Source organism: Musa acuminata, chromosome BXJ1-10, assembly GCF_036884655.1.
Source record: "Musa acuminata AAA Group cultivar baxijiao chromosome BXJ1-10, Cavendish_Baxijiao_AAA, whole genome shotgun sequence".
Classification (NCBI taxonomy): Eukaryota; Viridiplantae; Streptophyta; class Magnoliopsida; order Zingiberales; family Musaceae; genus Musa; species Musa acuminata.
The window spans coordinates 19,142,101-19,169,006 of NC_088336.1; the positions used below are offsets into that span (position 1 = coordinate 19,142,101).

Consider the following 26,906-nt stretch of genomic DNA (forward strand, 5'->3'; position numbering starts at 1 on the left):
ATTGATACTTAAGTAGCTCTTTAGTGTTCGAGGACTTGTTGCAAATCGTATTAAGTTCATTCTACTTGACCAATGGCCTATCAGTGTTCCTTATTATGACTGGTCTCCCATTGGATTTAGTCGTACAGGAAATCACACTAAAAGAAACTTACAATTCATGTGGTTGACTTGTGGTTGACTTTGAATGTTTCTGCTCTGCTGTCATTTGAGATTCAATTATTGAAGTCATGTTGGTTGTCATACTCTTCAAACTTCCGCGTTGGATTTGGTAAGAGTCAAACTTCTATTAGAAACCCACTATTAACTAATCTGGTGGTTGTGCATCCCGGAAAGATCGTTGCTATGGTGCGATCCTTGAACCGGACAAACATAGCGATACTATTTGATCATGCTTAGTTCAATTTTATTAGTGTCCTCATTTGGATTATAGAGTCGTATCTGCTTATGCTGTGGTCTATCCTTTTCTAATTGACCCGATGCTTCAAAATTTCTCGCACAGATTGCATGTGTTGATGCCGTGTGAAAATGAAACCTTACTACATTTATTGACATTAATGTCGCATTTGATTCTTAGATCTAATTCGTCTCTTAATTAGGTGGTTCTTCAGCCGAGCCTTAAAATTGTCGATCAAAGTGACAACTCATGAGAGGTTAATCCTATCCTATTAGTTGGAACTTATGATAAAAAAAAGTGAGTTAATTATATTATCCTCTGTAATTAGTTATATTTATCATTTCGGTCTTTATATTTTTAAAAGTTAGTTATATTATGATTTTTATACTTATGAAAATAAAATATTAAAATCCTTATTTATTTATAAACTTGGGACCAACTTCTCATTCTACCCAGAAAGTGCTCTATTTTATTCTAATTTTAGTTATAGGAACCTCTAGTTTGATTTCTTTTGGATAGTCAAGCAAAGTCTTACATAATCTAGTGGTGGATACCCTAAAATGAGTTTGAGTAGAACAATTAAGTGATACGAAATGTACATACACTGTTTACAGAGCCATATATATCACATTTCTTTTATCTTATATATATATATATTCATAATTTATAGTCGCGACATATGTGAGAATTGAATTGGCGCGCTGTGCGTCGTTGGTGGTGTCGTAGTACGCACGTGCCGTCTCTAACGTCTGTTCCGTATCAGACGGGCTCCGTTACCAGCGGTCGTCGCTGGCGTTAGTTACCACAACAACCCCCCGCCTTCCCTAACAAAACCACGAAACGATAAGGAAATTTCAGTAACTACTTACATGAATGCGGGTTTTGAGTTGAACTTACCCGCCATGCGATTCGAGATGTCCGTGGGTCCCCGCGGGGTCCATTTTTTGCAGGATCACAATCGGGCAATAAACGCGTGGTCAGGGTAGATATTGGTCGTATTCCTTCACAACACCTTCCGGTACGAGTGCGCTCATTGACCGGTACTCTGCTCTTCAGATTCGCTTCGTTTATCCTGAACCAAGGATGAATCTTCCAAATACTCGACGGTCGGCGTCTCGGAGCCACCTAATCCCGTTGCGGAATTCAGCCGCCTTAAGCTACTCCTGCGGGATATTTTAGTTAATTTTTCCGTATAAATGCCATTGATTAGCTCGAGGGAACGAAGTAGGCAAGCAATCTCTCAACCGTAGGCGTTTGGTTGGAGGTTTTGTTCTGCTCGGTTAGGGGCGTCGTCGATGGCGAGATCGGGGAGGGGAGGAGGCGGCGGCGGCGGCAGTGGCCGATGGCGGAGCACCGGCAGCGATATGGCGAAGGCAACGCGATGAAGTGCAAGAGCCACCCGTACGAGCAGGGCGTCGGCGTTTGCGCCTCCTGCCTCCGGGAACGCCTCCTCGCCCTCGTTGCCGCCCAGAACGAGCTCTCCGCCAACCACCATCGTCGCCGGAGATCCGACCCACCCCCGCAGCCTCCGCCGCCTCTGGTGTTCCCCCGTTCCAGCTCCCCTTACGTTTCCCACCGTCGATCCGTCGGATTCGACGCCTCCCCTGCCCACCCCCACCCCCACCACAACACGCGGTTCTTCAGCACCCCGCAGGTCGGCCCCACCTTCGGCGATGCGGCCGATGGCGGCCGGTTCGGCGAGATCAGCGGCGGACGCAGGCGCAGGTTCTCTTTTAGGACCTTCTTCGGGCATCACAGGTCGGATGAGGCGGAGCCCGGTTTGGGGGCTTCCAAGGGTTCGGCACCGGGTTCTTGGTTCTCAGCTCTAATCCGAGGCCGCAGGAAGAAGGCGCATCTCTCCTCGGCCGCAGAGGAGGAGGAGGAGGAGGCGCCGCCGGTGGGAGCGCGGCGATCGCGCCGAACAGTAGAGAGGGGAATGCCGCCAACAATGGAGTACGAGGACGACAACGACGACGGCAACGGATACACCAGCGACAAGTGTCGGCGAAGGCCAACCCCGACGCCGATGCGGCTGTTCCCAGCAGCCCACCGGCCACATCGCAGCATCAGCGCCGTCTCGGGCTTCTCCGCCTGCCTGAGCCCATTGGTGAGGTTCAGGTCCGACGCACGGAGAAGCCATACGGCGGAGCCGGAGATCTCCCGCGACATCAGTAGCCCGTCGTACCCCATCGAGCACTGGAACCCCGCCGCGCTCGGGCCCAACCTGTCTAGAAATGTGGCGGCGTCCAAAAAACTCAAATGACGACTTTGTCCCCTAACGAAATCCCCATTTTACCACGTCTGTCCTCAGCCCTTTCTTATATTTCTCTCTCTTCACAACCAGCAATCAGTATATATATATATATATATATAAAGGCTTTCACCTAGAAAGTTCTGTGACACACAATCAGATCGCATCTTTGAGAGGACGTTGATTGATTGATTATTTTTTATGCAGACGCTGAGTGTTGAGAAGTCAACGAATCTTGGCATATGCTTCCGACAAAAATGGCTCTACCCGGATTGACTTTTGGCAGGAGACACGATATGGTTTGGCTGAGTTGTCGATGATGTGACATCGGATGGCAAAGGGGTTGAACTGCTCCAGCACTGGTGATCGGCCGTCAACTCACCAATGATTTGATTTGGGGGACGGTTGGATTCTTCTTCTTCTTCTTCTTCTTGCTCAGTGGAGAAGAATATGATTGTTGTGCCCGTCGAGTAAGGATGGGCAGGTAGGGTCACATGTTGGCCGAGAGAGAGCACCTTCCGTGGTTGAATGAACAACCAACCCACGGTGCATACTTGAGAGGGAGATTGGTGAGCAATTGCTTGCTCACCCAATGCTCATGCTCATGCTCATACCAATGCGAGCATCCACATTCCTCTCACATGCTCATTAATAAGATGGCATGCTAATCTCTTTCTGTTTATAACTATAGATAAATAGTTTCTAATTGTTGGTAGAGTAGACTAGTCCGAGTGTTGACATTGTCCTAACCGTCGTAAGCATAACACGATTCGGAGATACGTCTAGTAATCACATTTATTATAGGTGTCGTCAACAGTGAAGAAAGTCCAGAAATGAAAACATAAAAGTCCAACGGAGTAGAAAATGAAAACAAAAAACAAAGTCGCCAAATAGAATGGTAGCGACCGACAGGTGAATTGTCTTCCGTCGAGAGTGACAAAGCTAGCTTAGCTTGTCTGACCAGTTTACGATGGCTATTTTTATGAAACTATAAAATATCGTCTAATAAGAAGTATCCTGCCAAAACTGATATATATATAAAAAAAAAAGTCTCTGCTTCCAGTTCTTGTCAATAACGTAATAAAGCCGCTGAGTAATAAACAAGAAGATGAGCCAGATTTCATAAGAAGCTACCTGATAATTCTGGATCTAACAAAGAGGATAAACATCAAACAAGATATCAAATATAATCCTCTACCAGAAACTTCAAAAACTTACTATAAAACTTGTATTATTGGCAAGAATGAAATAAAATCAAGTAGAATCTTCAATAACATAAAATAGACAGAAATTATTCGATCAAAAACAGAAAGCAACTTCAGTTTAATAGAGTTAATAGGGAGAACTGCTTGACAAATCAAGACTACTACATATTATGAAGTGCAGAGTAAGTTCCAAAGTTTTGATGCTTGGCAAACTTCGTGTCTCATAAACCCACAAGGCAAATTGTACATGCAAAAAGGAACGAGCAGGGAGCTATTCGAAACACTGACATCAGGTCAAAGCTTCCCCTTGCAGACGTATCCTCTTGCTACCAGCTTCTTCTACTGCTGCTGCCCTGTTCTCCCTAGCTTCTACCGAACACCTCTTGTAAGGCTTAAATCCTGTTCGACGAATCTTGAGCTTTCCCTGTATTATGCTGTCGTTGCTTCGCATGCACATCTCTTCCTTTGCGTCATCATGAAGATGGTTAAGGTCGGTTGGATGGTGCACATTCTTGTTAAAATCGATTGGCAATTTAGTGGTTTCCTCCTTATTCATCACAGTTGCTGCTGCTTCAGTTTGTGGAGGAGAAAAACTTTGTGGAAGTACCTCTCTCTTGAACAGTGCTTGGAAGGCAAGTCGACCCTGACAAAAAGAAGACAAATTAGACAAGCAGTAATAAGCATCCAACTCTCATTGGGAAATGAGTTCAGAAGAAAATTTCATATTACAACCTCTTCGGAGACCTCCTTCCACGATTCATTCATGCTTCCACTGCTTCTGAGCCTGCGATGGTTGGTCTCACAAGCTGAAAAATTACTGAAATAGACTTCTTTAGCCTCATCATTGGTTTTCTCATGATTCTTCTCTATAGCATCTGTCTCCACTTCACTGCCGGATGGTGTGTTTGATCCGCAAGAAGAACGATCCTGTTTCTTATTATTCATTGCCTTCTCTAAATCCTGTAAGCCACTAAGAGCTAATGGCTTGAACTTGTCAGATCCAGTGGCTTTCAGATCGTTTGAGTTTTTACTTCTTCCACTTTGATCTGAGTCTGACGATGATAATGATGATGATTTAGAAGAGTGATGTTGAGGTTTTTGAGCCTTGATCTGATTTTGATTTCCAAGTTGCTGATCTTCTTTCAAAGGTTTATCCTTAGTGCCACCATGTGCTTCTTGAACTCGGGCGATGTCTACCGAGGGGACAGCGGCTGCGGTTGGAGGAGCAAATGCAAAACCAGTAAGAGGAGGGAACCATGGCAAGAGACCCTGACATGCCCACCATGCAGCTGCAGCTGCAACTGTAGCAGCAGCAATGGCCTCCAAGCTTGGAGTTGGGTGCATCTGCTGTTCTGGAATTTCCCCAGCAAATATTTCTGGGGCTGACTGAAGAGAGGTTTCCAGCCCCGCAGCTGGCCAGAATGATGCTGCCAGACTGGCTGCAGCATGAACTGCTGGATTTTGTAGTAAGGTAGAAACAATGAGACTCGGAAATGTGGATGAGATGTTTAGGGATGAACTATAAGCATCTTGACTGCTGTGGAAGTGGGTAAAGGCTGAGAGGGCTGGAAATGGATGATGCATGGAACCAATTGTTGGTATGTTCTGGAACGGCATTGCAGAAATTACAGGGTTCATGGATGGGTTAGCATTTGCATGCCCTCCTACTTGCCCAGTTACTGCACTACAGTTCTGACCATCTGAATCTTCAGTCTGCATGCTTTTTTCACCATCTCTATCGACAATATGGAGAGGAGGATTCTTTAGGTGTGTTTGATTGCCTTCCACAGTATTCTTTGATGTACTTGCACCTTCTTCTAGGGTCAAATTGACTCCTTCCATTTCATGATCTACAAAGAATTTGCTACTTCTATCTAGCTCCTGGTCCACTTCATTAGGTGCTGAGTATTTATTAATTGCAATCTTCCCGTCTATTTTCTCCCTTGTGGGCAAGAATTCCATGTATTTGCCATGATTGGAGGAGCTGTTGTTTGCAGAAGAGAAGGAAGCAGACAAATCATCTTGACAGACACTAAGAACTTCTGAGGAACCAGCATCTTCTGAAATCTCTTTACTTTGCAACTTTTGCATTGCTGTGTATTTCTGGTCAAAGCAGCTTACTGATACTTAAAGAAAATAAGAAAAATTAGAAAAAGAATGTGTTTACGCAAATTGTTTACCTCTTGCAGTGCATCACCACCAATGCCCATTACTTTATTCATGCCAAGAAGTGACATTGATTGTACTTGTTTCCCATATATTGCTTCCCCAGAAGGAGCAAGAGAACCTCCAGTGGACTTCCGTGGATATGGACTACTCGGTTTCCTTTTAGGTCTAGGAGGAGGGATATCTATGTCATGAGCTTGTCCTGGGGGAATACCTTTCTCAAGAGCTTCCTTTTCAAGCTGTAATTTGACTTGTTTTCAGCCATATGATTTGCATTTAACTATCTTGTACCCAATTGCCAAGACACTATTGGAAGAAAAGGCTATCTCAAACCGAAACAATGAATCACAGCATTGCCTAATATGCTATAATCAATGGTCACTTGTTAATTCCAAAAACTATAAAAAAAATATTAACTAGGATGCTAAAACAACATTCAATGATTGTATTGGTCATGAAATTAACCTCACTATCTGATTCATGATAGAACCCCAACATAAGATGCATTGTGTATCAACTCTTAACTAGACACCTTCAAGCAACAATTTCCCCCTTTACTGTCAGTTGTCCTCGGAGTTCAAAGAACACTCAAGCATGGAATGCAATTTTGGGTACTGAGGCCAAACCGTACAGGTCCTGTCCGTGATGGCATACCAACACATGATACGGCAGTGTGTACCATGGTGCCATTTTGCTGTTTGCAGAGGGAGGAAGGAGGAAGGAGGAGGAGGCAGAAGAAGAAGCAAGGAGGGTAGGAGGCGGAGAGGAGGCAAAGGAGGAAGATTGAAGAGGGCAGGCCTGGTTCGGAAGGCTGGGTGAGTAACTCCCAAGTTGTGTGGTCTGTGATGTGTGGAAACACATGAGAAAGAGAAATCCTATTATACATATATTAAACCAACCATCCATATTGGTTTAGTCGGCATCTCAGTTAACACCTGGATAGATAAATAATGGTCAGTATCAAATGGCTCAGGCGAAAGTGTATCCCTTGCACTTGAAAGTTCCTGAATACTAACTTGAACAACAAAAAATCCAACAACTATGATATTGTACTCCTCATGGCCTTCCATCTAGTAATTTTTCTCAAGTTAGGTGTACATCAATTCATTTTGTAATCACCACTCAACTGCTAAATTGTAATTAAACAATCAAGTTATGGGTATGATTGAGTTAAAAGCATGAATCGTATATGTTAATAATGACAACAGGATCCCAGTTATAAAGGAATGAAATGATAGTGTTTTCACATGTGTCAAAGTCAAACCTCTCATATAGATGTTCCGAAGGTAATATGAACTAATGAGTTAACTACATAAGAACAATAAGGTATGATGACACATTATACCTCACTGATTGTAGATGTCTAACTTCAGTTTAGTGATGATTTTACAATATTTCGTGAAAAGCCAGAAAGCGGTCATCATTAGTGGCAAGATCGTACCAGTACTAGTATGCAATATTCAAATGGTAACCTATATCAAGCCAACATATTGATCGATAGTTACTAAAATGTGCAGACAATAATCATGGAAAGTTAATGAACAATTAAAATTTTTTTTTTCATATTTGCAATATGAAGGTCCATGGGCATTTGGAACTCACATCTCCGATCAATGATATAAAGATAATACTCGGGTCTCTCAGGATCAGGGAGTGTCTTCTCTCATGATCTCACATCCCTGGTAGTGCATATCATGTGATATATGTAGCCCATTTGTAATCTGTTCTCTACATCAACCCAACACATCAATATGATGTCAACCTGATGCAAGACTACATATAATGGCTCTATGGTAATAATAATCTCACTCACTAAATCCTAGAATCTTAGACAAAATGTGCTTCTCAACCCTTTTTCCATCCGATGAGCTAGCAAAACCTCAGTTATCCAATGAGAACACAGCCTTGAACCCACTCTATCTCTGCCAGATGGACTTTAGAAAGGTAAATTTAGTGGCAAATAAAGTTACCCTTGGTCGTAAGAGCTCACCTTGTATGAATCTCCACATTAACAAGTGTACTCAATGATGATTATAAACAAAGTAGATAATACTTTGTGCATTTGTCACTGTTCTCTTCACAAGGGTATGTCAATGACATTCATCATGAGGCCTAAACAGTGAGCCACACATGGTATACATAAAAGATGTGCTAGCATGTCCATCAGTTGTTTGCCAACCTTCCTGAATTATGCACCATTATTAGTCACTATTTGGAATACATAGTGATCTTCGATCTCATCCACCATCGTCTTCATCATGTTCTAAATATACCTTGTGTCATGAATCTTATCTGATGCATCAACTGACTTATGGAAGATAATCATTCTATTACAATAAATCAGGAAATTGATGACACTCATCCTAGTAGGGGTGAACCAGCTACAACACATAAGGGTCAGACCATATAGGTCCCTCTAAATCTTAAGTGACTTGATTCAATATGATATATCCTTGACCTCCCCATCAAGACACATCCCAGTAATCTCATACAAAGAAGCTGTATCCTGAATTAGTCTTGCACCCCTATATGCTAGATTTGTGTAGATCCCGCCTATATCCTTGACCTACAGCTTCTAAGAAATAGATATATGCTAGATTTGTATAGATTCTGCCTCATTTCAACAAGAATTTATAAGAGGAGTGCATAGATCTAAAACTTATGCAAGAAAAAAGCTGCAATCAACAAAGACTAAAGTCAAATTTGAATTTAAGATTAGGATTTACCTTGTTCTGCAGAAAAAATAAATTGAGCCTTGATTTGGTTGAAATCAAAGCTAGATTTGAGAAATATGAAGATTTGTGAGTGAGATTTAGATAGTTTGGTAGACTGGAACAAAAGGGAAGGGAGAAACAAAGGATCAAATAAGAAAAGGGTGAGGGAGTTGGGTGACCAGACCAAAACAAACTAGTCATTCACTACAAGAAGCAAAGTAGGCCATACACTGGATACTGAAATGGACCAGACAAAATTGTCCAGTTTGCGGACTGGGCAGCTGTCAAACCAGTATATATCAACCTATACCAATCAGTTTTGATATCAATCATCAACTAGGCAAAATTAATGTACAGCATCTAACACGTCACGGTACCACAAATCAAGGATTAAAATGTCTATTTGGTAATGATAGTTTAAATGCTCTAATTTTTAGCTAATTAAGGTTAAAACTCCAGAAATCATCACTGTATTTTTCCAAGTCAAGATACATCTGAAGCTTAGACTCAAAATTAGTAGTTTATTTTTGTTTATTATGCTTTGTCATTAGTTCTTTCTTCAGAACATGATGTGATGCTTATCATGAAACCTCTAGATTTACATGAAGACATTTCCCAAATATTTGTAGATTTAATGATGTGTCTTATATCTAACCTAAATATTTGCAGATCTAAGTTAGATATTAATATGATAAAATTTGGCTATCAATTTGACTTGGAAAAATTTACTTGACCTAGCTCATTTTTTAAGTATTATCGCGTCAGAAAGAGGAAAGATTTTCTAGTATTCAGAAATTGGAAGAGGGAGATATTTTTCTATATGCAAAAATTGCTTGTATCCTTTGGCTCACCTCAATTCGTGGATGAATGATGCTCGTATCTTGTACCCACTTTCTTCAAAATCGACTAGCAAAACCCCTCCAACGACCAAAGTTGGTACACTTTTGTAAGCGTCAAAAGCCCGACCTAAATAATTGCATATCTAAGTTAGATATTAATATGATCAAATTTGGTTATCAATTTGACTTGAAAAAATTTACCCTACCTCGCTCAATTTTTTTAGTATTATCGCATCAGGAAGAGGAAAGATTTTTTAGTATTCAGAAATTGGAAGAGGGAGATATTTTTCCATATGCAAAAAATGCTTGTATCCTTTGGCTCACCTCAATTTGAGGATGAATGATGCTCATATCTCATATCCCACTTCCTTCAAAAATGACTCACAAAACCCCTCTAACGACAAAAGTCGGTATATTTTTGTAAGCATCAGAAGCCTGTAAGTATTCGTTTAGTAAGTTACGAATGAAAACATTCATAAGAAGGTAGCTTTATATAACAATCGACCTTTAGATGCTCTACTAATATGACACATCCATCCTTTAGATTCTTCCTTATCTTCTATAGCTGACATGGCATCAAGCGCAATAAGCATTGACTGGATTCACTGATAAGATCTATATTAGCCATCACTAGTGTGAGTTCTGGAGAAACCCTACATGGTTTTATCCTTTCAAGGTAGACCTAAAAGGCACCTCTAGGAATAGATTTACCTTTGCCTCTTTATTAGACCTTGATCTCCAACCAATGTGGAACCAAATATTTTCAGTATCAAATGTAAAACCTAATAATTATACACATGAATGAGTTTGTTAATGTTTGTAGGAAATGATATCAAAGTGACAAAGTATCAATTCTAACATAAAAGCATGCCTATCACTTAGAGCAACCACCATCATTGATGGTGCATGCACCATTACATTGGTCATGGTGGATTTTCAGACATGGCAACAAGTACAAAGGCACCCCAAGTGATTGAACAAGATTTGAAGATAAAGTTGGATATCTGAAAAGCCTTAAGGCTACAATAGAAAGTATACAAGAAGGACGATGATACATGGAGATTTGAATCGTTCATTCATGATGAGTGAGTCATGTGAACTATGTTGATGAGAATTGCGAGCTTGCAGTTGTGATTCTTGCATCGGTAGGCATATATACATCTACAAGGAGGCCATAGGATATTGGCATGGATTTAATAGTTCCTCTGAATATGACCATTACAATGGCAATGGTGGTGATGGCTGTTGAAATTTTTAGTTTCCAACAAGGATTTTAATTTCGAATGATACCACCCGTACCGGGCAGTACGTACCGGTCCGCTAGCAAACCGATACATGGACCGCCCACTACCGGGCGTTACCGTCGATTGGGGTTGTTTCCGCCCCGTTACCGTAGCAGGCGGTATTAGCCGAGGGAAAAGGAAGAAGAGGGAGAAGAAAAGGGGGAACCTGGAGATCCGGCGCCGCTCTCCCTCGACGATCCTGATCCGTCGTCACCCTCCCTCGTCGAACGCCGCAAATGAGATGTCGCCTCCTCGTCTAAGGCGACAAGGCCTTGGCGTCATTAGCAACTTCTCCTCATCTGTGCGGGGAGAAGAAGCCTCGGCGGGGAGAAGAAACCGCGCGTGGGGAGAAGAAACAAGGCAACGTTGCCTCGACGACGTCACCTCTTTTTTATTTTTTAACTTATATATATATATAGAGAGAGAGAGAGCGGTATGCTAAAGCGTACTGCTCGATATGCTCGTACCGTACCGTACCAGTTCCTTAAATTGGGTCAAATACTATGCCATACTAGAATTCAACTATTTAATAACAATTGTTCAACCAATTGGCTTTGAAGGTAGGTTGGTAAATATTTTTCCTTAGACTTCCCATTGAGTGATAGGAGGCGCTCGATGGTGTTCGAGAATCGAGACTATGTTGGACATGTTACCAATATTTCCTAGCGGACCCTACCAGTTTTATTTTTGCAAATAGTACATGTTCAATATCAATCATTCTATATCACTCAAAGTAGTCTTCCATGCTATCCAACCAATCAACAAACAAATCTAGGTCAAACCTACCAAAGTTCGGCACATCCACTTTGACTCTTTTAGCCATTCCCTCCGTATTATCAACAAACTGAACTCGTTGGCCCATTCCTCGAGTTTATGATTTCTAATAGGTTCTAGGAATTCATTGTTAAAGTCAAAAGCTTGGTCATCAGGAATTATTGCAGCATGTTTGCGAATTGGTGCCCTATAAGTGGACCTAGGATTTGTTCGAACTTGGGCTTAGGGAGTAAGTAAAATTTCTTGATTTGAAACTATGGATTGTGGAGAATGGACATGTTGTTTAATCGACTCATCAACCTCTTCATTCATGGGTCGTTTTCAAGATGTTGGAGAGCTTATAGGACTTAGGTCATTCGATCACATAATTGGTTCAACATTGTATCATGATTTGTTAGTTTGGTCCTAATGGCATCTACGTCACTCTATTGGTTTAGGGATTCATCAGAATTGGTTTGGTTTTCACCTTGTCGAGTCATGATTTTAATGTTATTGATAAATTACCTTTTGGTGACGAAGTTGTTAATTGTTGCAATGCACAAGGTAAAAATGCAATGGTTCAAATGGTTCTCACTTTTTTTTCTCATTTTTTGTTTTTTTTTTGACATTTTTCAAGGGTTCAAATTTTAGTAATACTGTAGTTGTAACTAAAGGGGAGAGTGAGGGTGATAAATAGGAAAATAAGGGAGAAAATGAGGGAGGGAAGCGATGAAAACCACGATCTAATGAAATATATGATTTTTGTTTCCAATAAAGCAATATTAGTAAAGTTTTCAAAAAATTCACCCGACACTAAGAGCTATGTGGTCCACCAATTCCATAGGGACAATTGTCCCAAAGTTCAACTCCACACAGGGGGTTGGCATTGGAGGTGCAAGGATCCTTAGTGTTGATTGAAGCTTTTGCCACTAGTTGGAACCCATTGGGGTACAAGACAGGTTTCTTGATGGGCTCTAATACTAAACTGATCTAGAATAAAGTAGAGAAGTAGAGAGAGAGAGGGGAAGAGAAAGAGAAGTGTGAGATAAAAGAGGGGAGTAAGAGACTAGAGAAGATCCGGTTCTTTTTATTCAAATATGAAATGTTTGATCCATTAACAAGCTCTACTATTTATAGGGATTTAAGAGCCTTGGTACGATTAATGAAGACAATGATTCCCAAGAGTAATATCTTGGAAAATTAGTATGCCTTTTAGAAATTCAAAATGTGACTTCTAGGATACCTAAACAGTAAATAAGTACACTTAATACAAAGGAAGTCCCTAGAAAGGTCAAAAGACTTTTCAATTTTCAACATAGCTCTTAGAATTTCTAAGCCAACTAATTGATGATTTTTTGTTGATATGTTTGCCTAAATAAGTTTTTCTAAAATCCTTTGTAAATCTCAATGGTTCTCCTTTAGCAAGTTATTATAAGAATGCAATTTACAAACTTAAATATGCATTCAAAATATACATGTAGAAAATCTCATGATTTTATAAACCCATAATTAAGGGAATCTACCTCCTATTTTGGGTCACTCAATTAGTATCAAATCAACCAATATTATAGGAATATATTATAATAAAATATTTTATAGAATCAATTTCCTTAATTGTATAAGTTGTAATAAGCCTATATATGCGTATACAAAAAAGACTAATGAATGAGAAAAAATATATTATCTTGTGTTTATAGTATCAGAGCTTGATTCCTATAGGAATTGTTTTTCTTCTTTCTTTCAGCCTTAATTGCTTAAAGTCTTTTCCTCTATTCTGTCTCTCTCTGAATCAGCCCCAACTATTTCTTCTTCCTTGTTTTCTTACGAGGAACCTACAAAACTATGTCTAGAGGAAAGAAGATGAAACCTGTTGCACAACTTGACGTCGTGGCCGGGGAGTCAGCACGGCTCGGTTCGATCCTAAGCAAGGTATGCAATTTCGAATAATACCGCCCGGTACGGGTAGTACGTACCGGTCCGTCAGCTTACCGGTACACCGACCGCCTGTAACCGGGCGGAACGAATATATATATATATATATATATATAAGGCGACATCGTGTCGCCTCGACGACGTCGCCCCGCGTGGGAGAAGGAAAAGGCGATGTCGCCGAGGTGACGCGACGTCCCCCTTTTATAAAAATATTATATATATATATATATATATATATATATATATATATATATATATATATATATATATATATATATACCGAGCGGTATACCGCTGGGTATACAGTTTCGTACCGTACCGAGCGAACGTCGAAACTTTGGTACGGTACGAAATTGCATACCTTGATCCTAAGAACACAAGGTTGTCCATGCGGATTCTTGAGGCGAGGGGGTCGGTGCTAGGTCGGGTCGGAGCGTCGTCGGCTGGGTTAGCTCGAGGTAGTGCAGGGAGTCGATTTTTCCATGCTGGGCTTTCTCACGTCGGATCCCTGCACACAAGCCAAAGTCGGAAGGGGGATTCCCAACTCGACCCTTCTGAAGCTTACGTTAGTATGAGGTGGAGTTGAGAGTCTTTTAAGTGTCCGAGATCCGATCCCCCAGTGTTGGCCAAGGAGTCGGCTTTTATACATGCTGTCGAGGGTCGACCGTACATGGTTCGTTAATGGCCACTGATGCTCTGGGCGACCGACTCGTACACCCCGCACGGGGTGGACTGACCTGCATTGTTCCGTGCCGCGCTGACACGGACTTAGCTGGTTTTGCCTAAGTCGTGCGGCACCCTTGCGTGTCCGTCCGCAAAGGTCAGCCTCCCCGAAGACTCTCATTGTCCCTTAGGACCAACAAAAGAGAGAACGGGCAAGAGAGAATGCCTCAATCGGGATCCACAAGCAAACATCTCCGAAAAACACTTCATAGACAATGCAAATTACAAACAGACTTTACAAGCTCTGAATAGTGGCACAACAAAGGGTAAAATGGTCCATTACAGACCGAAAAGCTCTCGCACGTGTCCACATGACACAACCTTTATTTACAAGCCTAAAGAGGCCACCAACCCAACTAAAGTGGGACTATTAAGCCTTCGGCCGCCCCTCTACATTCTGTACAAGGCATGAACATGCCAACAGACACGGACAGATATAAGCATTACATCAAACATCCTGTTTCAAAGTTTGTCCGTGACATTCTCCCCCACTTATCCCTTCGACGTCCTCGTCGAAGCCTTTGTGAACACTGCAACTCTTCGCCTTTGCTGAGTCTTCAATCTTCCGCTCCAGCTGCAATGCGCCTCCTGGCTCCCAGCTGCTCTCCGCTGCTGTTTTTGAGTAGTCGAACCTTTGATCCGCCATGCTGCTTCAACTCGCCAATGACTCTGACTCTGGTGTGGGGTTGGCTGAGTTGTGTTGATCCTCGTTGATTCCTACGGATCCACCAAATGAAGGAAAAGACCATCCTTACTGCGCCAGTCTCTCAAAATCTCCACATGCTGCTTGAACTGGGTGGATGCTTGTTGGAGCTTTAACGAGCATCGCCTCGCAAACTTCTGAAGTTTTGGGTCCTTCCTCCACAAAATCTGCTCATTGACTCTTCTTTCAGTTAGTTGTCACATCCAAGTAGGTTCGCATCACTTCCGCTTTCGATTGGCATTTCGTTGGGAAATGAAGCGGACAATCTACTCTCAGTAGCACTGATCACCGTTGGTGAGGATTTGACAACTATTGTCTTCCATTATCTTCGAAGGGTCTTTGAACTTGTGCAGAGCTCCTCTGCTGGATAGATAAGAGAACTGGGGTACTCGGTTTCGCCCCTTTCTCTTAAGAGTTGAGAAGGCAAAGGTTACTTGACTTCGCCCGCCTCCACGAGGTTGTACTTCATGCATCGAGCTGGTTACTGGCCTTCGCCTGCTCTTTGCTCACACTTCTGAAGCACTTGAAGTGTTTGCACTCCTTGCGTTGAGTTAGCTACTGTGATTCACCTTCTCAATGCCATCGAACTTCTGGAATGCGGGAAGTTTTCACCCCAACTTGGAGTAATTCTCTGATAGATGAGGTCGCCTCTGGGATTGTACCGTCTTCTCCATCAACCCTGCCGCCTACTCCACTGAGTAGCAAAGGTACAGCACCGCGTACTGCCTGCTTCGTTCCTTGGTCGTGCACTCTTGCATGACCCGAAGTCCTTCACTTACGGCTATCTTGATGAGAAACTTGTTGACACCGGTCTTACGAAGTTTCTTGGCCTCTGCCCTTCAGCCTTGTCTCGGTACTTGGAGATTGCCTCTGCATGCTCCGCCTCCTCGGCCCCTTTCACGACCAAGCGCTCTCCCTCCGTGAGAGCAAGGGATCAATGACTTTCACGGAAGTCCCGCCTCTGCGGTACCATGGCGCTGCCATGCCCATGGCCCTACTATCCGTTGCCTCGCATCTGCATCCCTTTTCTTCACGATCAGTAGATATGTCTCCGTGGCACTCCTCTGAGTCCACCTCCATTCTAACTGATGCTTGATTTTGGGTAGCTAAGTCCCTCTGGACTCGTCGTCGCTTCCTCGCCCCTTTCAACCTCATGCTTCAACACCTCTGTGTTCTCCAAGCAGTCTGTTTGGTCGATGGAAAGACAGACTGCAACTCCCATGCATGGCCTCTGTCATCGCGTTGTAGGGTTTGCATCAATTCTGTTCTCCTTAGCTTCCTTGGTAGCAACGTTCGCTTACTCGACCTTGTCCTCTGACTTGTCGGGCTCCCTTAAGCGAATATGAGCTTTGGAGCAGTCCAACTCTCCAGCTGCTTCGATCATACCTCTGCATGATCAAGTTCCTCCCATGGAACTCACTGGTACTTGCATTCGAACTTTTCCCTTGGTGGAACCCAACCCCCATATGCTGATGACCAAGGTTTTCATCCGATGCAAAATTCGATGCACGCACGGAAGACCCGCCTCTGCGGTACCATGGCCTTCACTCCTTGAATCCATAGCCCTTCTTGCCGTCGTGTTGTTCACCGAAGTGGAGCTCCCAGTAGCTCCCGATCATACCTCCATATGATCTAGTCCCTCCCGGGACTCAGTCGTGTGTATCGCATTGCCACGAACTGTTCCACCACGATCCGCTGCATCATGTCGCCTCCTGGTGACATCTCCATTGCATTCTGATCCTTGTGGAATAAACTCGAATTGTGAACCCTCCATGTGTGCCCTCTGCCAATACATCGCAGGGTCTCCTCCACCTTCGATTTTGTTCGCTCCTTTTGGCAATCGACCTTCATCCACCCACTCTTGGGTCACACCTAGATGAAGCACCGCTCTAGGACAGTCCGTCGCCTAGTAGCTCCCGAAGTCCACCGACTTCACTGTAATTTGTGCACCATTGTCTGGATCCTGGGCCTCTGCCCCTACCAGCACAATCTCTGCTGCACACCGCTTCCTTCATAGCAACTCGAATGGCAACACTGTGGCATATTCTTCAAGAGTACCCGCCTCTGCGTCCTCTTGCCCCGTGCTAAGGCCTTCTGAACCCAACTTCGCCTCCGCAAATTGAGTCGCCTTAGTTCCTCCATCAAATGCTTCTCCGAGATAAGGTGCATGTGCCCCGAAGCTCCCTTCGTCTTTGGCACCATGCAAGATGAGTCTGCTCCGTCAGAATGAAGGACCCATGGAACAACATGATCCTGCTCTTGCCTCTACAAGAGCTCATGTCCTTGACCTCTGTCTAAGAAAAGCATTGTGCCTCTGCTCCATGTTCCAACTTCTCTGCTGGCTCCCTTCATGCGGCTTGGGAACTTCGGCAAGTTACACCCAAGTTGCTCCGCTCCTCGTTTTCGCATTGAGTCGATGGTGGCCCTCGCTCCCACCATTCCACGGGTCAACCCTCCCTTGAGTCCGATCTCCACATCGACCCCAAGTGTGCTTTCATTTAAGTTGCTTCAGGTCGCTCCCCCACTTGATCTCGCAATGCATCCACCAATGCATTCTCTCGAGCGAGATCATGCGGCAACTCCTCGCTGCTTGCTCGGTCCATTGAGCTTCGTGGAGTTGTTGTTTGTGAGGTACTCCTCGTCAACATGTTAAGTCTGTCTCACATGATTCTCCCTCTGGAGTGCCGAGACTTATCCCTCCTGGATAACTATCCCGTTGGAGCAACATCTCTCTTCGTTTCGGAGACCACCATCCCCTTGGACTACTCCGATCTGCTGAACAAACTGTGCATTGTTCTGCCTCTTGCAAACGCACTTGCTAGATTGCGCCTCCACGTCAATACAGCCACCGCTGCACCCCTCAAGGCCTAGCAACATGCTGAACTCGTTGCACACTTCAGCCTCCTCCGGACGTATCCTTCGCATGCCGAAGAGAAAGTTTCAATGCTCCATGGCGCCGAGTCTCGACCGCCTTGGGATGGCCACGAACATTCCATCGTCCGCATACAAGCCCATGCATGAGTACCAAATTCTTCGAGTTAGCAATTCCCCTCACCTCTGTGAGCTTTGCATAACTCTTTTGGTCGTTGAGCAACTCATTCCACCTTGCATGGTCTCATTCTTGACAAGCGCCTCGCTTGCCTAGAGCACCATCAAGTATAATTGTCAACGTTGAGCCGTAGCTCAAACTCAGCCATCCCAACCTTTGTGCGCTCCAAATTCTTCCAAGCTTGCCTGTTCTCGTGGTGCCTCTTGCGCGAAGGGTTGGCCATTCCTCCGAATGCCAATCTCAGATGCCCGCTCCTTTGAGCGACTCTTTTCCCTACATCTCCATGCCCGTTTTCCCTCAAACGGTCGCGCGTGTGCTGACTGCCCTCAACGCAGCCCCGCTAGGTCCCCCACGTTTGCATGTCAAGTGTTTCTATGAGTGCTTGTCCCGCTCTGATACCATATGACACGGACTTAGCTGGTTTTGCCTAAGTCGTGCGGCACCCTTGCGTGTCCGTCCGCAAAGGTCAGCCTCCCCGAAGACTCCCATTGTCCCTTAGGACCAACAAAAGAGAGAACGGGCAAGAGAGAATGCCTCAATCGGGATCCACAAGCAAACATCTCCGAAAAACACTTCATAGACAATGCAAATTACAAACAGACTTTACAAGCTCTGAACAGTGGCACAACAAAGGGTAAAATGGTCCATTACAGACCGAAAAGCTCTCGCACGTGTCCACATGACACAACCTTTATTTACAAGCCTAAAGAGGCCACCAACCCAACTAAAGTGGGACTATTAAGCCTTCGGCCGCCCCTCTACATTCTGTACAAGGCATGAACATGCCAACAGACACGGACAGATATAAGCATTACATCAAACATCCTGTTTCAAAGTTTGTCCGTGACAGCGCGGCGCTGTCTCGTACGACCCCGAGCAGCGCAGGCACGATCAGTCGTCTCGTATGGGTCCGAGGTGCCACATCAACTCTGAGGCGCTACGTCGACTCCGAGGCTCCACGTTGACTCTGACGTGATTGCTGACTGTTGCCGCGAGGGCAGTACTAGAATATGCCCTATCATTCTCTCCTCCCAAAAGAGGCATGCCTCGGGATATCCTTCTCAAAGAGTCACAGCAGATGCAATCAAGTATTAGAGATTGGTAGGTAAGTTGATTTACCTATCTTATACTCGCCTAGACTTGGCATTTGCAATGTGTAGTGAGTCAATTTATACATTCACCACATGAAGAACATTTAGAAGCAGTATATAGGATTCTTAGATATCTAAAAAGGACTCTAGGCAAGGGATTATTATTCAAAAAGGACAATCTTATGAGAATTGAGGCCTTCATTGATGCTGATTGGGCAGGATCAATAAGTCATGGTAGATCAACTTCAGGATATTATACATATGTTGGAGGAAATTTGGTGACTTGAAGGAGCAAGAAGCAGATAATTGTTGCTAGAAGCAAAGCTGAAGCAGAGTTCAGAGCAGTAACATAAGGTATTTGTGAACTCTTATGGCTTAATTGTTTATGTTTATTAATTTAGGGATGGTTATTTTCGGAGGCTCTCATTACATTCAACGAGAATACCTGCATTATCTTATTGATATAACATGGACCATGATAACACAATTAAACACAACAATTCATCTTTTATTTATGTTAATCCTTTTGTATAATACAAGTCTTAATTGTCCTTTTCCAACTTAGTAGCAATTATAATCCAAAAGATCCACACTACGTTTGAGAAAAGTATTGTAACTTATAAGAAACAATATCAGCCGACAGCAGTGAGCATAATTGGTTGATGTTTGTGTTAAATCACACTAAATTTAGCAAATGAATTTAATACAAACACTTAGAGAAGTTAGTCTATGTACACTATAATATGAGTCTGAGGCTATGTTGTCTTAAGTTAGATTAGGATACAGAGGAGTCCAAGATTGATCCTTCTTTTTTCAATTTTATATTAATGATTCAGATTTGATAATAAATTGGGTGTGTGTAGCAGACGACATAGGCAATCTACTATTAGATGGCAGGAGATCCCCCACATACATCTGGTTTTGTTTCTGAGTCTATCGAGGAAAAGGAGTAACAAGGATCACTACAGCCTTAAGCAGGAAACGCTTCATGATAGGATGCGGTCAGGCTTAAGGCAATCGATTCTTTATAGGCGGTGAACATGCAATGACAAAAGATAGTAGAGTCAATCATCAATGAGGGAAAAGTTATGCTACATAACCAGTTGATCCTTTGGAATCAATTAACGAGCTAAAAGGATGATCACAACGCTTGCAGATTGACCTAGTTAGCTTTTGAATAAAAATACAAGTACAAAGGGAAGAAAGGGAAGGCAATTTGATGATTTCACGTAGATGAGAGAATTATTTATGATCGAATTTGTTACAACCTAGCTTGATGGGATTACCGACCCATCAACTTTATTAAGCCTGAACCACGAGCCCAAAATGCAAGTTCAATAGTACACTCAATCTAAGTCACTGCCCACTTTCTATGTAGAACTAAACCATAGTGTTACAATCTCCTTTAGTGGCTGGATGCCCTCTTCCAAGCCCAACATAGCCTACACATAACCCAAAATCAAACCCTGGTGCATGTGAGACCTAACTCAGAGGTGACTCCACACCTTCATGTGCCCTCTGACCCTCGAGTCATTCACTGCTCACCCTTTAAATTTGTCAAGTTTAAGTTACTGGTCCAAAATGCTTAAATCCAATGATTTAAAAAGCGCTAGGCGTCAAAAGGCGCCAAGGTCCCAAAACGCCCGAGGCGCTAAGCGTTCGCCCGAGTGAAGCAAGACGCTATAAAATATTAAAATATAAAAAATATATAATATAATTAAAAATATATATATGATTATTGAAATAAAAATATGATATTAAATTAAAAATATACTATTAACAATATATTACTTACTGCTAATAGTAGTTAGAGGGGAGAAAAGAACTGTTAGCAGTAACAGAGAGGAATAAAAGGGTCACTGACAGTGGAAACTAACAAAAAGTGACAGCAACAGCGGTGAGAAGCTAACAGCAATAGTAGCGGAGGATTAGTTTAAGACAGCTACGACAACACTGTGAACGGCAACAACAACAGCGACGGAGGCTGCAGACAGCAACAGTGGCAGCGACGGAACCAGACTTAAAAGTTTGGTTCGATTCGCTTATTTGAACCAAGCGCTCACCTGAAGTGCCTAGCGCCTGAGTTCGAGTGAGCGCCCAGGCGACATGCTTCAATAAGCGTGCCACCTGGTCCACGCACGAGATGCTTGGGCCTCGCCTCGCCCAAGCGCCTAGGCAAGCTCCCGAGCACCTATTTAAATCACTGCTTAAATCCAAATAAATAGTAGTACACTCTATGCTCTTATAAGTCAATTTGAGTCTTTATCCACTTCTAATCATCAAAGTTGTGATGGGTGCACTACCAATGATAGTAGTGCTCCAAGTGATGATTGGAGCTACCATGTGTTGGATCAACAATTTGATGCTTAATTGTCATTTTTCTAAAACTATTTTTGAAATAGATTTAGGTTGCCAATTAAAAGAATTACACTTGAATAGTGACAAAATGACTTACATTCTTGCAGATCTAGACTGAATCCAGGCGGCTCTAACGTAGATCATAATAGATCTAAGCTTGATATGATCTTAGACACTTGCAACAATCGTGGCAAATTTCATACTGATCCCGCATAGGGTCACTATCTACGTCGAACTCTTATGGCCTAGATCCACATAAATCTAGACTAGATCTGCATGTATCTAGGTTGGATCCATGCAAATCTAGCTTCCTTTCAAATAGATTTACGCAAAATATGTATGATTCAAGTGAGGAATTTTAGCCTTAATCTAAGCAAAAAATCTCTTAAACAAGGAAATTGATAAACCTGATGATAAGATTCAAACTTGCCTTGATTGGGAGAAATACCAAGCTGGTTTTTAAGAAATCCACCCATAAAAAGAGAAAAAGCTCCAAATCCAAGCTATTTGATAAATTGGATGCAAAATGGAAGCAATTTCAAGAAGGATCCAAGTAAAAGAGAGGGAAGGTGCTGATGTTTAAGAAATTTAAAAAGGAAAATAGTTCTCGTAAGGAAGAGTAGAATAAGGTCAGATTGGATACTAGTACCATATAGCTTGATACAGTAAAGGTACCAGGCAATATGTTTGGTGTGGTGAGTCTACCATGTTGCAAACCTGATATGGAATCAGACAAGTTGATATTGCTCATCCCTGTGTAGAAAGGACATGTAGATGATGTCAAGAGCAAGGTATATAGTTTCAAATGATATCGCCCGTAAAACGACAAAGGTACAAGAGAAGAAAAGGAAGCAATATGCATGGTACTAACGAAAACAAAAGAAAGGACATGTAGATGATGTCAAGAGCAAGATATACAATTTCGAATGATACCGCCCAATACGGGCAGTACGTACCGATCCGATAGTAAATCCATACGTCGAGGCGACGTCACCTTGTTTTTTTGCGACGTCACCTCGGCGACATTGCCTACCCTAAGGAGAAGAGAGGCGACGTCGCACATTTTTTTATATACAACATCGCCCCACCTCGGCGACATCACCTCGCGTGGGGGAGTCGGCGATGTCGCCAAAATATGTGTGTGTGTGTGTGTGTGTGTGTGTGCCGAACGATATACTGCTCGATATACAGCATTGTACCGTACCGTACCAAGAGAATGTCGAAACTTCGGTAGAGTACGATATTTCAATCCTTGGTCAAGAGCAATTTCAACAGAAAAGAAAATATAAGTAAAATGAAGAAAATATATAAACAAATAAAATAGCATGACAAAGTGAGATAAGGGATAAAATAGAAATAAAAATTACATGAGTAGTTAGGCATGATGAATAGCTAAGAAAAAGGAACCAAAAAAGAAAGGGGAGAAACAAATCCAAACAAATAAACTTATCGTGCTATCAACACATATGTTCTTGTAAATTACACCACTAAGCCCGAAAACCAATCTACCTTCAACTTAAAAGTGAAGCCTATGCTTCATAAAGATTGAAGAACCGTTACATATTCTGTTAGATTATAATGAAAGGAAAAGATCCTCCATAATGCTTAAATATTTCAGGACTTGGCGTCATGGCCTAGTCACATGGTCTATTTTAACTGCACATTATTAATGAAATAAAAGTGTAAGTTAAGGGTTCTATCAAGTTCAATCTGGTCCAGATAGCAAAACATCTCAGTAAAAAGCAATAAACATTCAAGCATGCATCATATATTATCAGGTCATTGTAACCATTTTTATCAGCATGGCATACAGGTAATGAAAAGCTTATATCATATATGTTCAAAGTTCAAACTTGTTAGAAGTACTGAGAGAAAAAATTTTAAAAGTAAAGGTGAAGAAACTATTATGCCGGAGTTTAAGACGATAGGTAGCATAAGATATCTCAAGGAAAGTATCAAACTATCAATGATGAATATTTTTGTGGTGATTCTCTATAAATACCTCTGCAGATGAAAGATATCTTGGCAGTGCTTGTCTGAAAATATTTCCACAAAAAACCACTAGTATCCTAGCAGTAAAATAATGTGCCACAAAAGCATGAGATCAAATCCCCATTTATATCTGGTTGCAAAGTTTTATGCAAATATTGACTAGTAAGACTTTTTTTAGGATTTTTTTTTTTTTTTTTGAGACTAAGCAACACTTGTGTAACAATATAGCATGTACTTTCATCAAGGAGAGACTCTAAATCAGTAAAGCTAATCTAACTACCAAATAAGAAAGAATCCTTGTAGTTGACTCAAGCATCTAATAAAATTTTCCATGAAAGGCAGTATAAAAGCACATATAGTTTGCCTAAGCTTCAGAGTTCATATATGGATTTCTACAAAAGAAGAAAAGCAACTGACCTTAGTAAAGAACTTTTGTGCATGGCTCCTGATTTGCACAGCTGTCTTCGTACCAATATGCTCTGTCACAAGCATAAAACAGATGACATGACTAGGTGAAAAAGACAAGATGTATGCTAAACATAATATTTAAATTGTTACTAAAAAATCAATACTCGATACTATCAAGTAACAAACAGTTTATTCCTTCGAGGTATGAATCAAACAGTCTTACATGCTATCGCTCGAAGGACACCTCATAATGGAACAGCCGTACCATGTACACCCAGAACTCAAGTTCCAAACTAAATCTTTGATCGGGTTTAAGTTGAATCATGAGTTAAGCTAAATACACAAACTAGATTTAATTTGCACAGTCTGTCACAAGCATAAAACAGATGAGATTCATTCACAAGTGAAAAAGATAAAAAGAATGTTAAACATAGCATTTAATTTGTTACTGAAAAATCAGTACTCATCTCAATACTATTTTAAGTAACAAACGGTCTACTCCTTTGAGGTAGGAATCAAACGGTCTTATACCCTATGGCAAGAAGGACACTTCATAATAGAACAGCCGGACCATATACACACAGAACTCCAGTTTCAAACTAATGGTCCAAGTTGAAGCATGAGTTAAGTCCACAAACCTTCGATGCGCTGCCAGGCCCTCCCATACAGCTTCAGAGCTTCAAGAAATCGGTTGTGCTCCTCCTCAGTCCACCGCTCCCTTTGCTTTGTAATTGTGTATGGCTTTCTCGTCTGCACCAAAACAACTCTTTTATTTAAGCATCCACTAGAAAAAGAACAGTAAAGATCAACTGAGACATCACTAATTTCCGACCTTCACGACAACCACATCTTCTCCAGAAGAGTTCCCTTCCATACCGAAATCTTAAATTCAAGAAGCAGAGCGAAGACAAAAGAACAACCAAGGATCAGCTGGACTTCAGGTCATCCACAAAGAGCACAAATCCTCCTTCCATATCTCCAACCAGATGCTCAATTTGGCGCAAGAAGTACCTCATAACTTGCTAAAATCTACAGCACCATCATCCGACCAAACACAATAATCAAGAACCAAAAAGAAAATAGAAAGAAATCAGCCAATCACAGATCGGTTCCATCCAATATTTACCTCCAAACCCAATCAATCCAGTCGCCTTGAACTGCCAAAAGAACAACAAAAAAATCATCGCGCATGAAAGATCGAAAGACCCAAACCCTTCTACATCACAAAACTGGATCCAGAACGCAATCTCCACGGAGAGAAGATTTTGAAGAGGCGAAACAGATCTATATATTCCTCGGGAGAGAGCGGAGTTCGACTGCAACTACGAGCCGGAAAAGGGGAGGAGCGGGAGGAAGGCCGAGGCGGCCTCGCTTTCTCGACGCGGGGAGGAGAAACCTCAGCCACGAATTTTTCTTGTGGTTTTGAGAAATAACAAAACAATAAAAATGAAAAGAAAAAGGAAGAAGACGCGGAGAACGCCCGGAGAGCTTTATCTAAATTACTTAAAATAATTATTTTTTTGAGGCTGAAATGGGCGGTCCGGATTAGCGCCATGTGGACGGATATCAGTGGTCGTTCTGGGACTCAGGTGCGCTTTTCGGAGTTGTTCGGTGGGAAGAGGTGGCGAAAGCTAGTCCACGAGATATGAAGCTTTATACGGACCTGTAGAACACACCTATAAAATATACGTACAGGATGACAAGAACCGTTGATTTTACCCAATCGATTGATCTTGATGGTCTGCGCGGAGGCCAATGCAGCCGCGGCCGCATATGGAGGTTGGAGTTATGAGGACGGGCGCATGGGAACGGTCGATGGGAAACGTATGGCCGGCGACATCGCGGTGAACATGAGGCTGCGGGCGCAAAGCGCGTCGCCGGGACGGGGCCCGCAGCGGTCCCCAGAAAGGGGCCCGGCCATGTGGCGTTCGCGCAACCTGGGCCGCCCTTATCCGCCACGTCGGATGACGGGAGTAAGTCCCTTCACCCATCCCAAGTTACCCGCCTTGCGCTCACCTGCACCTATGGAAGAGCCAAGGAGGGGGTCCATGTGGGCCCCGCTATGGGCACAAACCGTTCTGAGAGAGTACGTGGGGCGGGTGGTCGCGAGTAATCAATGAAATGCCTCCGAGTGCTGGCAGGATGACAGATTTACCCCTGGCTTTTATCCAAAGGACGATAGGATTATAAGAGAATTAAGCATTTGAAAAATGTTATGCACAAATTAAATTGATCAATTGATATACAACTTGATTTTTCTCTCTTGTAAATATGTTTGAAAATAACTTATTCAAAAATATTTAAATGATTATATGTTATGAGAACAAAATCTTAAAATTGATGGTGGAGTTGTCGGGTAGGTTTTGGGTTATAATAGAATTAGGCATGTAAATCTACTTTTATCAGTAAAAACATAATATGTGGGGGTCTAATTAAAGCTTATTAGACATGCCACATCAACTTTTAATATATAAAAGTTTATTGAATATATAATATTAACATAACATCTAGAGAAAACATTTTATCATTAAACTAGCCGTTACAACACTAATATTAGTACATAAAATAATATTTTCAGGCATATATTCTTTAAAAAGGATTAAAATTGAACTCTTTATGAGCTTTCTATATTTGCAATAAATAAAAATCAATTTATCCATCTAAGGGGTTTAGCTGGATGCACCCCTTTATACTTTTTTTCAGGTATGTATTTCTTATGGAATGAGTATTTTATTATCCTCAGATAAATTTTCTCTTGTAAGTTACTATAACCATAATAACATTTGAGAAATAGAACTAATTTTACTAGATAAAATTAACGATCAAAATTCACTAGTAGGATAACTATGGTTCAAGACTCATCTTCTAACTCCATTAAATGGAATACTAAATCTATTAGGTCAAGGTTTTCTTTGTTGATTAACATGTGAATAACTAGATAGTATACAAATCTTAGTAATGAATCGAAAAAAAATTATGATGATGTTTGTTGATAGAAGAAATTATTATACTAAAATCATATAAGATTTGATGTATCTTAAATTA

General features: G+C 42.1%; 2 protein-coding genes across 3 annotated transcripts; one reads left to right on the plus strand and one right to left on the minus strand.

The window, feature by feature from the left end:
• Nucleotides 1–1,624: 1,624 nt before the first annotated feature.
• On the plus strand, nt 1,625–3,351 carry LOC104000176 (uncharacterized). The gene is made up of 2 exons (XM_065086134.1): nt 1,625–2,693; nt 2,853–3,351. Exon 1 carries the CDS (start codon nt 1,737–1,739, stop codon nt 2,655–2,657), a length of 921 nt encoding a protein of 306 aa, XP_064942206.1. The 5' UTR covers nt 1,625–1,736; the 3' UTR covers nt 2,658–2,693; nt 2,853–3,351.
• Nucleotides 3,352–3,994: 643 nt separating this feature from the next.
• Nucleotides 3,995–25,252, minus strand: LOC135595334 (protein CCA1-like). 2 transcript variants are annotated; one of them, XM_065086132.1, is made up of 7 exons: nt 24,988–25,252; nt 24,694–24,890; nt 24,500–24,611; nt 23,871–23,932; nt 6,031–6,255; nt 4,583–5,953; nt 3,995–4,493 (listed from the first exon to the last, which is right to left on the minus strand). In XM_065086132.1, exons 2-7 carry the CDS (start codon nt 24,733–24,735, stop codon nt 4,140–4,142), a joined length of 2,166 nt encoding a protein of 721 aa, XP_064942204.1. In that variant the 5' UTR covers nt 24,736–24,890; nt 24,988–25,252; the 3' UTR covers nt 3,995–4,139. The 2 variants fall into 2 exon arrangements, with proteins under 2 accessions (XP_064942204.1, XP_064942205.1); XM_065086133.1 differs by lacking the exons at nt 23,871–23,932; nt 24,500–24,611; nt 24,694–24,890; nt 24,988–25,252 and adding an exon at nt 9,582–9,702.
• Between the last annotated feature and the right edge of the window lie 1,654 nt (nt 25,253–26,906).